At 47.2% G+C, this 13,229-nt stretch overlaps 1 protein-coding gene across 1 annotated transcript in view; it reads right to left on the reverse strand.

Moving 5' to 3' along the window:
• Positions 1-1,483: 1,483 nt before the first annotated feature.
• Positions 1,484-13,229, reverse strand: part of Tmem132d (transmembrane protein 132D) — a 590,650-nt gene continuing 578,904 nt past the window's right edge. The window contains exons 6-9 of the mRNA XM_027413852.2: positions 12,725-12,930; positions 9,282-9,555; positions 6,487-6,678; positions 1,484-2,665 (exon numbers count right to left, since the gene is read on the reverse strand). Of these exons, the coding sequence (XP_027269653.2) occupies positions 1,484-2,665; positions 6,487-6,678; positions 9,282-9,555; positions 12,725-12,930 (1,854 nt within the window). The remainder of the gene's footprint in view (positions 2,666-6,486; positions 6,679-9,281; positions 9,556-12,724; positions 12,931-13,229) is intronic.

The raw sequence follows: 13,229 nt of genomic DNA on the forward strand, positions 1-13,229 counted from the left end.
GAGCGACCAGCCTCCTTCACCCTTCAAGGTCATGGCTACTTTTCAGCCCAACATCCTCACTTCACAGTGAGACCGGGATTGGTGTAGGGATCCCCTGATCATGTCTCCCTCTCCATCTTCAGGCTCAGCATCTGAAGGACCTTAGGGACATTGACCAATCATTTTGATTTTCAGGGCTGACTTTGGGTCCAAGTGCTTGCAATAGTATGTATCTACATACATGTTTCCACAGACACACGCATACCCTCAACATATACACACATACCTCCTTTATGCACGCACATGTACACAAACTCTCTCACACACACCTACACACCTACACATATCCTTCATCTCTCTCATGTTGTCCAAGCATGCATAAGCCTACCTTTCTTACACTCACCTCTTACAGTCCAGAATGGCCACCTACTCTCAACAGATGGATTTGTCTTAATACCCTGGTGAATTCTTGGACAGGAGACCCAACATGAGTGGCTGCAGACCCACTCCCAAAACAGGCCCCCTAATGTAAAGCAGGGAGAGGGTGGGGAATTCACCCCGAGTCCTGCTTACACTCTGGAAACCAGAATCTTCAGAAGGTCTCCGGGACCTTCTCTATGGAATGTCACCTGAGGTTGACACAAAGCCCAGGAGAAAGAGAGGCATGGAGAAAATTCTGGAACATTTATCCTCCCTTCCTCACTCAAAATAACCAACAGCTGCAGTAAGGGCGTCAGCGGAGTGGAGAGATCAAGTTCAAATGTGGTGAACTTGCTGAAGGAGGCACGTGGTTTGTGCCCAGTGTCCTACAGGCAGGAGGCTTCTCTGAGTTGTTCTAATGGTGTGTGTGTGTGTGTGTGTGTGTGTGTGTGTGTGTGTGTGTGTGTGTGTGTGTGCTCTCGCGTGTATGTTTCTTGGCATGTAGTTAAAAAGATATTTGTGGGCCACTCTTCTACCCATTTCCTTTTTATCCTGCCTTGGCCTGTCAATAATCCCTGGCCAACTTTGACCCCATCTTTGGGAGCTACAATTCACTACCCTGCTTCTTGCAGCCAGCTTCAGCGCCAGCCCCGCTGCTCCACTCAGATGGCATACTTCCACCCACTGATCCATGCATGTTCAACCAGAGCCTAATTTTATTTTCATGGTCTGAAATATTGACTCTCAAAGCAGCGCGGATCTCACTCAAAACCAAATTGCTTTAGATTAAAGGGTGATAGTTCTTCCCTGTAGACCCTCAAACACACCTCTTTGTTCCAGCTTTGGAAACATGTTGCCATGCACAATAAACCTCTTAAGTCGAACCAAAACATTGTGCATAATAGCATATGCATGGGTACCGACTCTGGGCCTCCCCAGCTAAGAGGGGATCATTTCCCAAGGCTCCATGGACAGTGTCACCCTTATGGTGTCCTCTTGTCTCATTTCTCCCTTGCCTGCATGTCTCCTCCCCATACACGGGTGGGTTAAAGGCTGAAAGGTAGTAACAACATTGGTGTCTGTGTTACACGTGCTCATGTAGCCTCTCCATGCAACTGTGAGGTTCTGGACACTCTCCAGGGTCCAGGGCCTGGCAGACCCACTTAATGTCATCCTCATTACTCAACACCATGGTGTTCCCAGCAGAACACCCGTCATCTGAGGAGATGGCAGAGAAGGTGGAGAATGTCACTCTTTTCCTTTTGGAGGTAGGGGATGTGGGGGGTTCACTCTTCTGTTCTTTCTCATCTGTGAGCATGGCTCCCGTGGACCTGAATAGCTGTCCATTGATGCTGCTCTGGGAGTTTGAGCTGAGAAGAAGTTTGCTCTCCTCGAAGTCCAGACCCCTGTCAATGGCAGTGATCTGCTCCTCTTGGGAGGAGGTGAAGTTCATGTGGTTCCCCAACAGCTCTGTCCGGTTGCTCAGCCCAACCCAGTCATGAGAGTGACTCAGACCTTCTTGCTCCTCAAAGGGAACCTGTTTGTGCCTGTATTTCAGGGCAAAGGTCACACAATTAATTAAGAACACCAAGATAGCTAGGCAGAAGACACCCAGCAAAGCGTACATCCCGATTTCCAGGTCACTTAAGCCCTTGGCTGCCTGATCGGGGTCATGCTCCTCTGTGCCTGTGTTGCTCCTGGGGAGGTCCACCTGGTCTGGGAAGCTGGTGAGGTCTGTGGCCATGGTCTGTGAGAAGATGATGTCATCTAACAGGCTTTCCTGGCCTTCCTTCTTCTGGAAAGTTGGCCTCTTGGTTGTACTGCCCCATCCCTCCATGAGCCCCATGGATGAGCTGCTGTAGTATGGCCCTTCGGGGCTCCCCCATTCCTGCAAAGGTTTTTTGGATTTCCTATCACTGATATTTTCCAAGTGAAGCCCGGCCCCAAGGTGTCCACTCTCACTGCTGTTGGGGTTCCCATCATTTTGTCCAAATTTAACCTTGATGTTGGCGGTCCCCACGGCCAGCACGCTCTTCCGCTTAGATTTCTGGCAAGATTCACTGATCAGCATCTCCACCTTCACCAGGGGCCCCTGTCCTTCATTTTCTGCAGCGATGATAGGCCACTTGAATTTGGGGTCCTGGAGAATGGAGACAACCTTCTCATCCAAGGATGTGGCCATCAGGGAGAAATCCTTTTCATCATAAATGTCCAATGGCGTGACAGAACCGTCGCTGAACTGGACCCAGCAGCTGATGGCTGCTTCCTGTGGAGCAAGAGAAGTGGGTTAACATGTGTCAAGAGGCTCAGAAAACAGGCACATGGGTGAAATTTTCTTGTCGCTTCAAGGAAAAGCCAGTTAGACAATGTAGAGAAAGCATGAGAAGCTCTAGCATAGAACATTCTGCAATGTGAATTCCTATAAAGAACAAAAGTGGGGCAGGGCAGATGGGACCAGATTAAGCCTTCCAAAATAAGATTGATGTTTGAGGCTGGGGACATAGCTCAGTTGGTGGAGTGCTTGCCTAGAAAGTGTGAAGCCTTGGGTTCCATCCTTAGCATCACAGTAACCTAGATACAGTGGAACACAACTCTAATCTCAACATTCAGGAAATGGAGGCAACAGAATAGGAGTTCAAGGTTATCTTTGACTATGTAATGAGTTCTGAGGTATCCTCATCTCAAAATAAACAAAAAATTGACTTATTTTTTGATCTGTTACAAGACAAACAGGTTTTGAGACTCCCTAGGATCTCTGTTTGCACAATTTTAAATAGCTTGTCAAACAGTGTGGCTGGTGAGTAGGCTCCTTCATGAGAGTCATAGGTGTATATAAATGTGGTATCATGCCATCTGACACCATCTTAGCATCCAGTCACATTACCACACATACCACAGATTGAGGACATTGATCCAGACTGGAAGAGAAACACCTCAGGGCCATCAATGGGCATGGTTTCATTGGCTCTATCTTCTCTGGGATACAAGTGGCTTGAGCTCACCAGGAGACAAAGCCAAGTCTTAAGGTAGGTGTGAAAATAGCTAGAAGGAGTAGGAGACTTTGTCTTTATTTCCCCAACACTTTATTTCAACCAATGGGAAGAAACTTGGGGACACAAAGGCAGCCTACAGCCAAGGTCCCTGAGTGTCTGCATCTCTTGCCTTCTGCACTTGGTGTTTAGACATCTTCTTTCATTTGTAGCATGGGCTGGTGGCTTCATTGATGTCTCCATTTTAAATAAAGCCTTTGATCTTGGCTATGCCTAGATCCTCCTGCTTTATTCTCCTCCAATTCTCTGGAATTTCTCTGGAAAGCCTACTCTACTCCAAGCCTGTCACTATCTCCTGGGACCTACAAGTTCAAGCCCAGCATGGGAATAGTCCCTACAGACCTATACATTACCTGCTGACCTCAGCTAGTTAGAAAGGAGACTGCCATGACAGCCCTTAAGTTGAGCATCACTAAGTGGGGTCATGTTCCCCTCTTCGCTAAGAAGAGAGACAGACTTAGATATTAGCACAAAAGATGAATGGTTTTAACTTAAGTAAAACTGGGTAGTAAGGCCCCCTTTTGGGGCTACCATGATAGCTCACAAACAAGCAAAGATATGAATGTGGTAATTATGCACAGTAAGATTTTTTTTAAATGACAACATCTCAGGGAAGGGAGAGTGGGTACCAGATGACCTGGGTCTCTCAGCCAGGATCTGAGAGTTTCCCAGTCCTCGACCCCATTCCCTACTATTGGTTGGGTTTCTTCCCTTACCCCCTATCCTAACAGCCCTCACTAGGGACTGGAGTAAATGTTCCATGGGTGGCATTTAGCCCAGAAGAAGCAAAGCAAGACTTTCAAAGGTAGTTGGTAGCTTCCATACCCTCCTTTTGTTAGATACTGGCTTAAACCAGCCACTACATGGGAAATTGGCCAGGATGCAGTGCGGAAAGCCACAGAACCCAGCACTGTTCTGCTGTGCCAGGAAATCTCAGCAGGGGATACATACGGACCACTGGTGTTTTGAAGTTGTTAGGTCAGCGCCAAGCTGCACAAGGGGACTGAGGGCCATGCAGCCTACCCCAGAGCTACCCTTAGGGGAGCAGGTGACACTCTGCATGTCAGGGATGGATTAGCTCTATTCTGTCGGTGTCTTATCACTTTTTAATTCTTAACTGGCTGCAGTCTGATTTTATCATCCACTGAGCTAGGAGGAAAGCTCATCTCTCGCCCTTCCTATCTGTACTTTGCAGGCTGCCCTCCATCATTCTAGACAAATGGAGGCTTGATTTTTGCCAAGAATTCATATCTGTCACTAGGAACATCAACTCTCCAATGTTTTCTAATCCCAACCCCCCCACATAAGACTGTGCTATCAGGGCTCAATGACTGGCTAGCAATTGAGAGGGTAACTTGAGGTGCAGGACCAGCTGGAAGATAGAAGGTTGGAGGTGGTGAATTGGGCTGTCTTCTCACTGTGAGCATGGTCAGTCTCTGCTGCTGCCTGGTGCTGTGAGGGAGGCTGAGTCTGGCAACTCTCCCTGCTGTGGTGGAAGAAGGGTTTCTGATGGCTAGGGCGGCTTCCAAAACAGTCTCTCTGTGGGTTGCATGAATTTGATCCCTTGCAGAGAGAACTGATTGCTGTCTTCTACTATAAAGTTCACCTCATTCTCCATGTTCCATCTAAGAAATAACATCTGTCCACTCCAAAGAGGAAGGTAAGAATATTAGAATATTATCTCTGCAGATCTCCTGTACACAAATCACTCTCTCTCTCTCTCTCTCTCACACACACACACACACACTGGAGTATATTCACACACAATGCCCACACAATACAAGCAATGCATACCATATACACGGAGCATACAGTACTCATGCAGACACATACACAACACAGGACACATAAACAAGATTTACACATACATACATCCAGCACACAATATGCTCATACAGGAATATAGGCATACACATAGGCACAGGTACAACACAAACATGTACATAACAGACAATATACAAGATACATGTATACCCACATGTAGCCACATACATGAGCACATATAAGACACACAGATGGTCACATCTGCGAACATATGTCCTATGTTGCTTGAACTTTTGCCAACCTGATACAAGTTAGAGTCATTTGGGAAGAGGGAACTTCAATTTAGAAAATGCCTCCATCAAATATACTTGTAGGCAAGTCTAAGGGGGCATTTCCTTGATTAATGATTGATGTGGGATAGACTAGCTCACTGTGGGTAGTGTCACCTCTGGGAAGGTGGTCCTCAATGGTGTAAGAGCAGGCTGAACAAGACATGAAAAGCAAGCCAGTAAGTAGAAAGCTTCCGTGGCCCCTGCTTTAGTTCCTGCCTTGAATTCCTGCTCTGACTTTCCTCAGTGATGGACTGTGAACTGTCAGTCAAATGAACTCTTCCCTCTGCAAGTTGCTTCGAGATACAATGTTTATCACAGCAAAGAGACCTAAGACACATCCATACACATAAGACAGATCATAATGCAGCCTATTTGGACACTGACTTCAAATAAAGAGAAAAGGACAATATGACCCACATCATTCCCTTCTTCTGCCTGAGCAATAAGGAGAAGTAGTATATTATCTAGATCAGCTTCCAAACCTGCTGAGACCTGGCTGCAGGCTGTGGTAATTCTACATCTGCCCATGCCTCCAACTCCCTCCTACTGCTGGGTGAGGCTAGCATGCCAGTCAGGCTATGTGAACCCGCCCAGGTCCCCACCCCAGCACACTTGAGTGTAGAGGCCAGGTGATTCTCCTTTCAGTGCTTCTACCCTGAGAGGCTTGCCCATCCATTTCAGGGAGCTAGGAGGCAAGAGGCTTTGCAATACCATGTTAGCAGCTCCTTTGCAGTCAAGAAACACAGGACATGTGATGTCTGTCTGAAGTAAGTGAGTCCAAACATATGTCCCTCTACCATGGGGTTCTGACAATGGGACACACGTGTGCCATGAAGTCTACTTAATGTGACCATCTGGCATATGCTGACCTCAGCTGGTGTATGCGGACCTCACCTCAGGTAAGACTCTGCTGCTGTGTGTCCCAAGATCCACCTCCTTACCTGTTTGGGCCTCTGCAGAAGTTCCTGAGCCACTGCAGTGGCAAAAATGGCTCTGTTGCTCCCGGGGCTGAGCTGCAGGGACAGTGAAAGGCCCGTTACCAGCTGGACCCCCAGGTCTGTGATGGTCACCTTCTCATCCAGCACAGTGATGGTCTTCTCTGCAAGGATGGCATCCGACAGAGGGGACAGGATCTGAAGGGCAGAACCAACATGACAAAGGGAGGCTCTCTGTGGTCACAGCACTTCATCCATCACATGCCATGAGTGAAGGCATGCAGGCACCATGAGATAAAAGGAGCCCACATGGGCCCACTGGTGCTGAAGCCTTGATCACAGAAATGCAATGATGCAATGTGCTTTTGCATAACAGCATGGAACAGATACGAGGGGCATGCAGAGAGATACCCATAAACCAACTCTGGTTGTTATTGGGACCCACTCTTCTCTTAGCAAGAAGAATTAATGTCATTGGGTTCTTCTGAGTGTTGTGACTCTTGTACATACCATGGGCCATTTTTGCTATTACCAGTGCATTCAACTTCTAAAAAGCCTTCACATCCCCCAGAGAACCATGGGTCAACACCCTAACTGTATAGTTATTTCTGTAGCATATGCGAAAGCCAGCACATAACTAGAAAGTAGGGGCTTCTTGGGGCTGGAGTGCTGGCTTCTCTGGAAGAGGACTTAGGTTTAGCTCCCAGCACCGATATGGTTTATTGCAACCATCTATAATTCCAGCCGATATGACACCCCCTAGTTGGCTCCTGTGGTCACCAGGCATGCATGCAGTGCACATCCATAAATGCAGGGAAAATACTCATACACATATAAATAAATAATAAACATATAAAAAGTGAGGCTCCCTGATTCAAATACCATCTAATCTGTCTCCTGTCCTGGGATCTTCAGTTCCATAGTTTGAGGCCGCGCGCGCGCACGTGCGCGCGCGCGTGCGTGTCTGTGTGTGTGTATCAGGATCTCACTGTCTAACCCTAGCTGGCCTAGAACTTGCTATATAGATCTCACAGAGATATGCCTCTAATTCCCTAGTGCTGGGGTTAAAGACTTGCCCCAGCACATCAGGCTTTGACTCCACACTTTGAGAAACTCTGAGCCATGAGATCCAGTGGCATCTTGAAATCTTGTCACATGATACCCACCCATACCCACCCTGAGTCCAGCCTGGTCTTGATTTCCTCTGCACACCTCTGGGGACCAAGGAACACCTTCCCAGCCCAGCCAAGCTTTTAAAGGATGAAGATGGCTTCCTCCACTTTCTGTGCAACTTCAGCCCCCTAGGTGAACTAGGTCTGCTCCCCTGTCCACCTGCTCTTTTGACCTTTGAGTTTCAGGGCTGCATTTCTTTTTCTTTAATGAATTTTATTTAAATTAGAAACAATCTTATTTTACATATCAATCCCAGTTCCCTCTCCCTCCCATCCTCCCATGCCCCCCACCCGATCCCCCATCCATGCCCCAGGAAGGTGAGGCCTTCCATGAGGGAATCATCAAAATCTGTCAAGTCATTTGGGGCAGGGCCTAGGCCCTCCCATGTGTATCTAGGCTAAGAGAATAACCCTCCATAGGAAGTGGGGCTCCCAAAGTCCATTCACACACTAGGGATACATCCTGGTTCCACTGCCAGAGATCCCATAGACTGCCCACTACTCCTAGCTGACAGCCACATTCACGGGGCCTGGTTTGGTCCTATGTTCGTTCCCCAGCTGTCAGACTGGGGTCCATGAGTTTCAGGGTAGAATTTCAACAAACCCACTTTCCCATGATCTCCAAGCTCAAGTTCCACCCATCCATCACCCATGGTTTTCCTGTCTGTACCATGTTTTTAAATGGTAGTGGGTATGAGATGAGAGTCCCCATGAGGAAGCAAATGGACAAGTTCATTGTGCTTTCACTTGGGAACTCAGTGGATCTGAGTGAAATGGTCTCAGGACTGGATGCCCTGCTGCGGCAGTCTCTGTGTTTCCTGCCTAGGAAGGGAGTCCCTTTCCTCCTTGCTAACATATAATTCCTTTCTGGACTTGAATTGCCTTTCAAAGCGAAGTTTAAAGTCAAACCCTTATCTAGGTCCAGGCTCCCAGGTGTTGACATTGCTTTTCAACCTTTTCCTAGTTGTCTGATACAAGCAACATTAAATTAATTTTTTTTACTTACTATTATTATTAGTTATATTATTATTATTGCATATATACAGGTCAGGGGACAACTCCAGAGTAGTGGTAACTCTATCACTAATTCTGTGTTAAATTTATTTTTAGTTTTTAACAATTTTTGAGATTATAATTACATCATTTCTCCCTTCCCTTTCTTCCTTCCAATCCCTTCCATGTTGCCTCCCCTGCTTTACTGAGATGGAAGGTTCAGGTGACCATGGTCAGTTTGGAGGAGCTAGCCAGGCCTGTGATCCAGGCAGGGTAAACTTCTCTCTAGGGTTTTGGTTCTCAAGTTGGTAAGACCTGCCATGGCTTCAGGGACATGACCAAAAAGAGGTGGAGCCCTGTGTCTCCCATGTATTGTGTTAGGGTTTGCTTCTCAAGATAACGCCTGCCATTGCTTATGAGACATGACCAAGAAGATATGGAACCCCATTTCTCCCATGTATTACTTGAGGGGTCTCAGGGTCCTTGTTGTATGTCACATTCAAACTGTGCATGTTCATTGTGATTTCACTCAAGCAAGCCTTGGGAGACTCTGTTCTGAGCAATGGCAGACAGCCGAGTGTCCCCTGCCAGAGCAGTTGGAACAGAAAGCCCTATCCAACTCTGCAGATGCCTCACCTGGATGGTGGTCATGCCCAGTTCCTGGCCAGTCAGGATCTGCCCTCCTTGCAGCTTGGCAATCCTGGGCTCCTCCACTTGCATGAAGTCAGTTATCAGCTCTGTGATGTCCACCTGCCAGTCAGAGCCCAGCAGGTAGGCCAGATGTCCCCCGGGATCAGGAGCCTCGGCCACAAACTGGGTCAAGACTCGAACCATGGCATGCTGGTACTGGAGGGTACAGCCTCGGCCTTTCTTTTCATCATCATCTTCCTCGTCACTGTCCCGAGCTGGTCTGTCAAAAGATAGTTATTTGCTGGGGCAACTGTCAGAGACTCCATGAGTCTACTTCCAAAGAGTCCAGCTTGTTTAAGGCTCAGGGAACATACAGGAAATTCAGGGTGTTTAATCACTGGTGTGATAAGAGCGCTGAATGGACAGAATGGAGTAGTTTGACAGGGGTTTAAGATCTTCCCAAAGACTCCCATTTCCTGGCATTTACTCTGTACCACCACCTTTCATTAAGCACAGACTTTTTTTATAGCTTTATTAAAAAACAATTGGATAGTCCCTCCCATTATTAATATTTTCAAAAGCAATTAGATAATTCCTCCCATCATTAACCTTTTTTTCTGAGACAGGGTTTCTCTGTGCAACAGCCCTAGTTGTCCTGGAACTCACTCTGTAGACCAGGCTGGCCTCAAACTCAGAGATCTGCCTGCCTCTGCCTCCCAAGTGCTGGGATTAAAGGTGTGCACCGCCACCACCTGGCTTCACTAACATTTTTAAAAATATTTATTTATTTATTTATATTTATTATGTATAGTGTTCTGCCCAGGCCAGAAGAGGGTACCAGGTTGAATTACAGAAGGTTGTGAGCCACCATGTGGTTGCTGGGAACTGAACTCAGGACCTCTGGAAGAGCAGCGAGTGCTCTTAACCTCTGAGCCATCTCTCCAGCCCTTCACTAACATTTTTATTAGCCCATATTAATGATGTGTAATAATAGATTTCATTATGACATTTTCATATATGTACAGAATGTATTTTGATCATATTCATCCCCATCATTTCCCTCTCTCCTCCCCTCCCACTCTCATTGATCCCTTTCTTTTACTAATTTAGCCCTTCTACTTTTGTGTCCTTTGTTGTTTTGGGTGGTGACCCAAGGAGTTTCACTAGGATTGCTTACAGGGACAAGTGTGAGAGGCTATTTACAGGACTTTAGGCATATTACCCATGTCTGAACCACTGAAGACAATGTCTCTCCCTCTCCAGCAACTATTACCTGCCGGTAGATATCAAGAGTCAAAGGCTCTTTGAAGATTTACACTCAGTAAATGGTTGCTGGGCAGAAGAGTTCACAAGACATTTTGCTTATTTAATACAAGGTCCCACTATGTAGCCCAGGTGACAACTCTCCTGCCTCAGCTGCCCAAGTTCTGGAATTATAGATGTACACCATCATGCCTGGCTACATGATTGGGTTTAAAGATACTGACATCAGTGTAGCTTGTATTCTTGCATGGTTTCTGTCATTGGCTCTCTCTGAGGGAGCAAGATGCTGTGTTCTGAGCTGCCCTATGGAGACATCTGCCTGGCAGGTACCTGGTCTGCTGATCAGCAGCTAGTGAGGAGCTGAGCCCTATGGACAATGCCTGAGTGAGCCTTCTCTGCAGGAGCCTCCAGATGGGGCACCAGCCTCACAGGTAGACCAAAGGACTTCATTAAGCCACAGCTGTCTGCTCCTGCACAGAATCTGGGAGACTGTGTATATAGTTCTTCAAGCCATAATGAGTTTTAGATTAAGGTCCTGCATCATACAAGCTTTGATAAAATACTCCAGCTGAATGCAACTTGGGGAGGAAAGGGTTTATTTGGCTCACACTTCTGATTCAGAGCCCATTGATGAGGGAAGTTGGGACAGGAACTCAAACAACAACTTGAAGATAAGAACCATGGAGGATGCTGTTGCTGGGTTTACGATTGATTTATGCTTGTCTAGCTTTCTTTTACAGCCCATGACCACTTGTCCAGTAGATGGTGCTGCCCAGAGTGAACTGGGCCCTCCTGCATGAATTAATACTTAAAGCAATTCTCTATATACACTCATTCACATAGACCGATCCAACCTAGGCAATTTCTCAATAGAGCTTTCCAATCAGATGACTCTTGGATGTGCCAAGTTAACAATTTAGGTCAACCAGGATACCCAGTAACATGTAGTGAATATGACAGGGTTGTGATGACTGGCAAAATCCTCTAAGCCAGCACCCAGAAGAGGTGAGTGTTTACCTTGAGGTTAGTGAGATGCCATTATCAAGGCAGACAGACTGGTGGCTTCAAACAAACAGATGTTAGCTGTTCTCTTCCTGTCTGATACTTTGTATACACTGGTCCATCCCCACCATCATCTCAACCTCCAGTCACATATCAGCTGCCCACTTCTCAGAAGGCTTATAGCCCTATGTAAGTCTATCAGCTATGGCAGTACTGAGATGAGCATGTACAAGGCCTGGCCAGCTCTCTGCCTGTAGCAGCAGCAGCAGCGCAGCAGCAGCAGCAACAGCACAATATCCACTCCACCACCTATCTCAGCCCCTGGAAGCCCAGTTCTTAAAACAAGTTTGTCTAAGAACCATCTCCCCATGTCCATGGCACCAACTTCCTCCTCAAGCTATATATCCTCTTCCAGATGTCACATGACTAGAGGTGTGGACCTCAAAGGTGAAGACAATCAAGGTCCTCTCAGTGACAACCAATTCCTCACCCTCTGCTACGTCACAGCCCACAGAAGTCTTTCCTTGTGTGATGGCATATACTTACTTACTCATGTCTCTGGTGAATGGATGTGTATGCACAGAGGTTCCTGAAGTGATGGACAGAAAAGAGAGGCTGAACTTCTGTGACTCTGCCTCTCTGGTCCTCATCTGGATTTCTAATGAATGACAGGAGACTTACCTCTTTACCAAATTCCACCCAAGTTTGCAAAAGGTACAATGCCGCAGACAAGCTTCAGACTTCTTACCAGGGCCAAGGGCTCAGAGCTTCTGTCCTGGGGTGAGGAGCAATCTGCTGCTTGCTTCTTCCTAAAGTCAGCCAGTTATCTTCTTATCCCAAACCTCATCCTTCTGACTCCCTCCCTAAGCTCATCTTTCTCTAGCTGGAGGCTTGTGGCTAGAGTTCAGTTGCCCACGTGGCAGGTTCCATGCACGTGGTTCAAGTAAATCACCATGTGAACTCTTGCATCTACGCTTGCTCTTGCCTAAACAGGTAGTTAGCCACCTGTGTGTTTCCATCTTCAGCCTGAGCACAATGGACACAGCTTTCGGCTATGTATGCCCAATGCACAACACACACACACACACACACACACACACGCACGCACGCACGCACGCACGCACGCACGCACACACGCATGCACACACAAGCACACAGATACACACATGCTCATACACACCTACCTTTTGTTGGAGATAACAGGGACCCTCCAGCCCTTGATCTGGTTCAGCTCCATGTCTGAGACCTCAATCTGTAGGGGTAGCCGTGGTACCCACACTGTCATCTCCAGGGGGCTGCTCAGGTGCTGGTAGGTGAAGCTGACAGCCACGTTTACCTTGCCCTTCATTTCCTTCCCATTGACAAAGACATAGTCACATCTGTCAGAAACCTGGTTAGGAGGGAGAGAAGCAGGAAGAGGGAGGTGAGTTTCATCACAGTCCACATAGCAGGGGAACAGGCCAGTGCCATGTTTGGGACTCATCCCTGTGAAGCAAAGCCAGCACAGGCAGTTGTTTTGAATAAAACACCTGATGTCAGAGCAGATCCTGCTGGGGACTCTGCAGATGGGACTGCAGGTCTTTGCCATGCTGTTTTGGTGAGTAAAGTTGTACACATTTGTTTGTTTGTTTTTCTGTTGTTGTGTTTGCGGCATGCATTTATGATTATATGCATGTGTGTGCATGCATG

Source organism: Cricetulus griseus, chromosome 4 (genome assembly GCF_003668045.3).
Source record: "Cricetulus griseus strain 17A/GY chromosome 4, alternate assembly CriGri-PICRH-1.0, whole genome shotgun sequence".
NCBI lineage: Eukaryota > Metazoa > Chordata > Mammalia > Rodentia > Cricetidae > Cricetulus > Cricetulus griseus.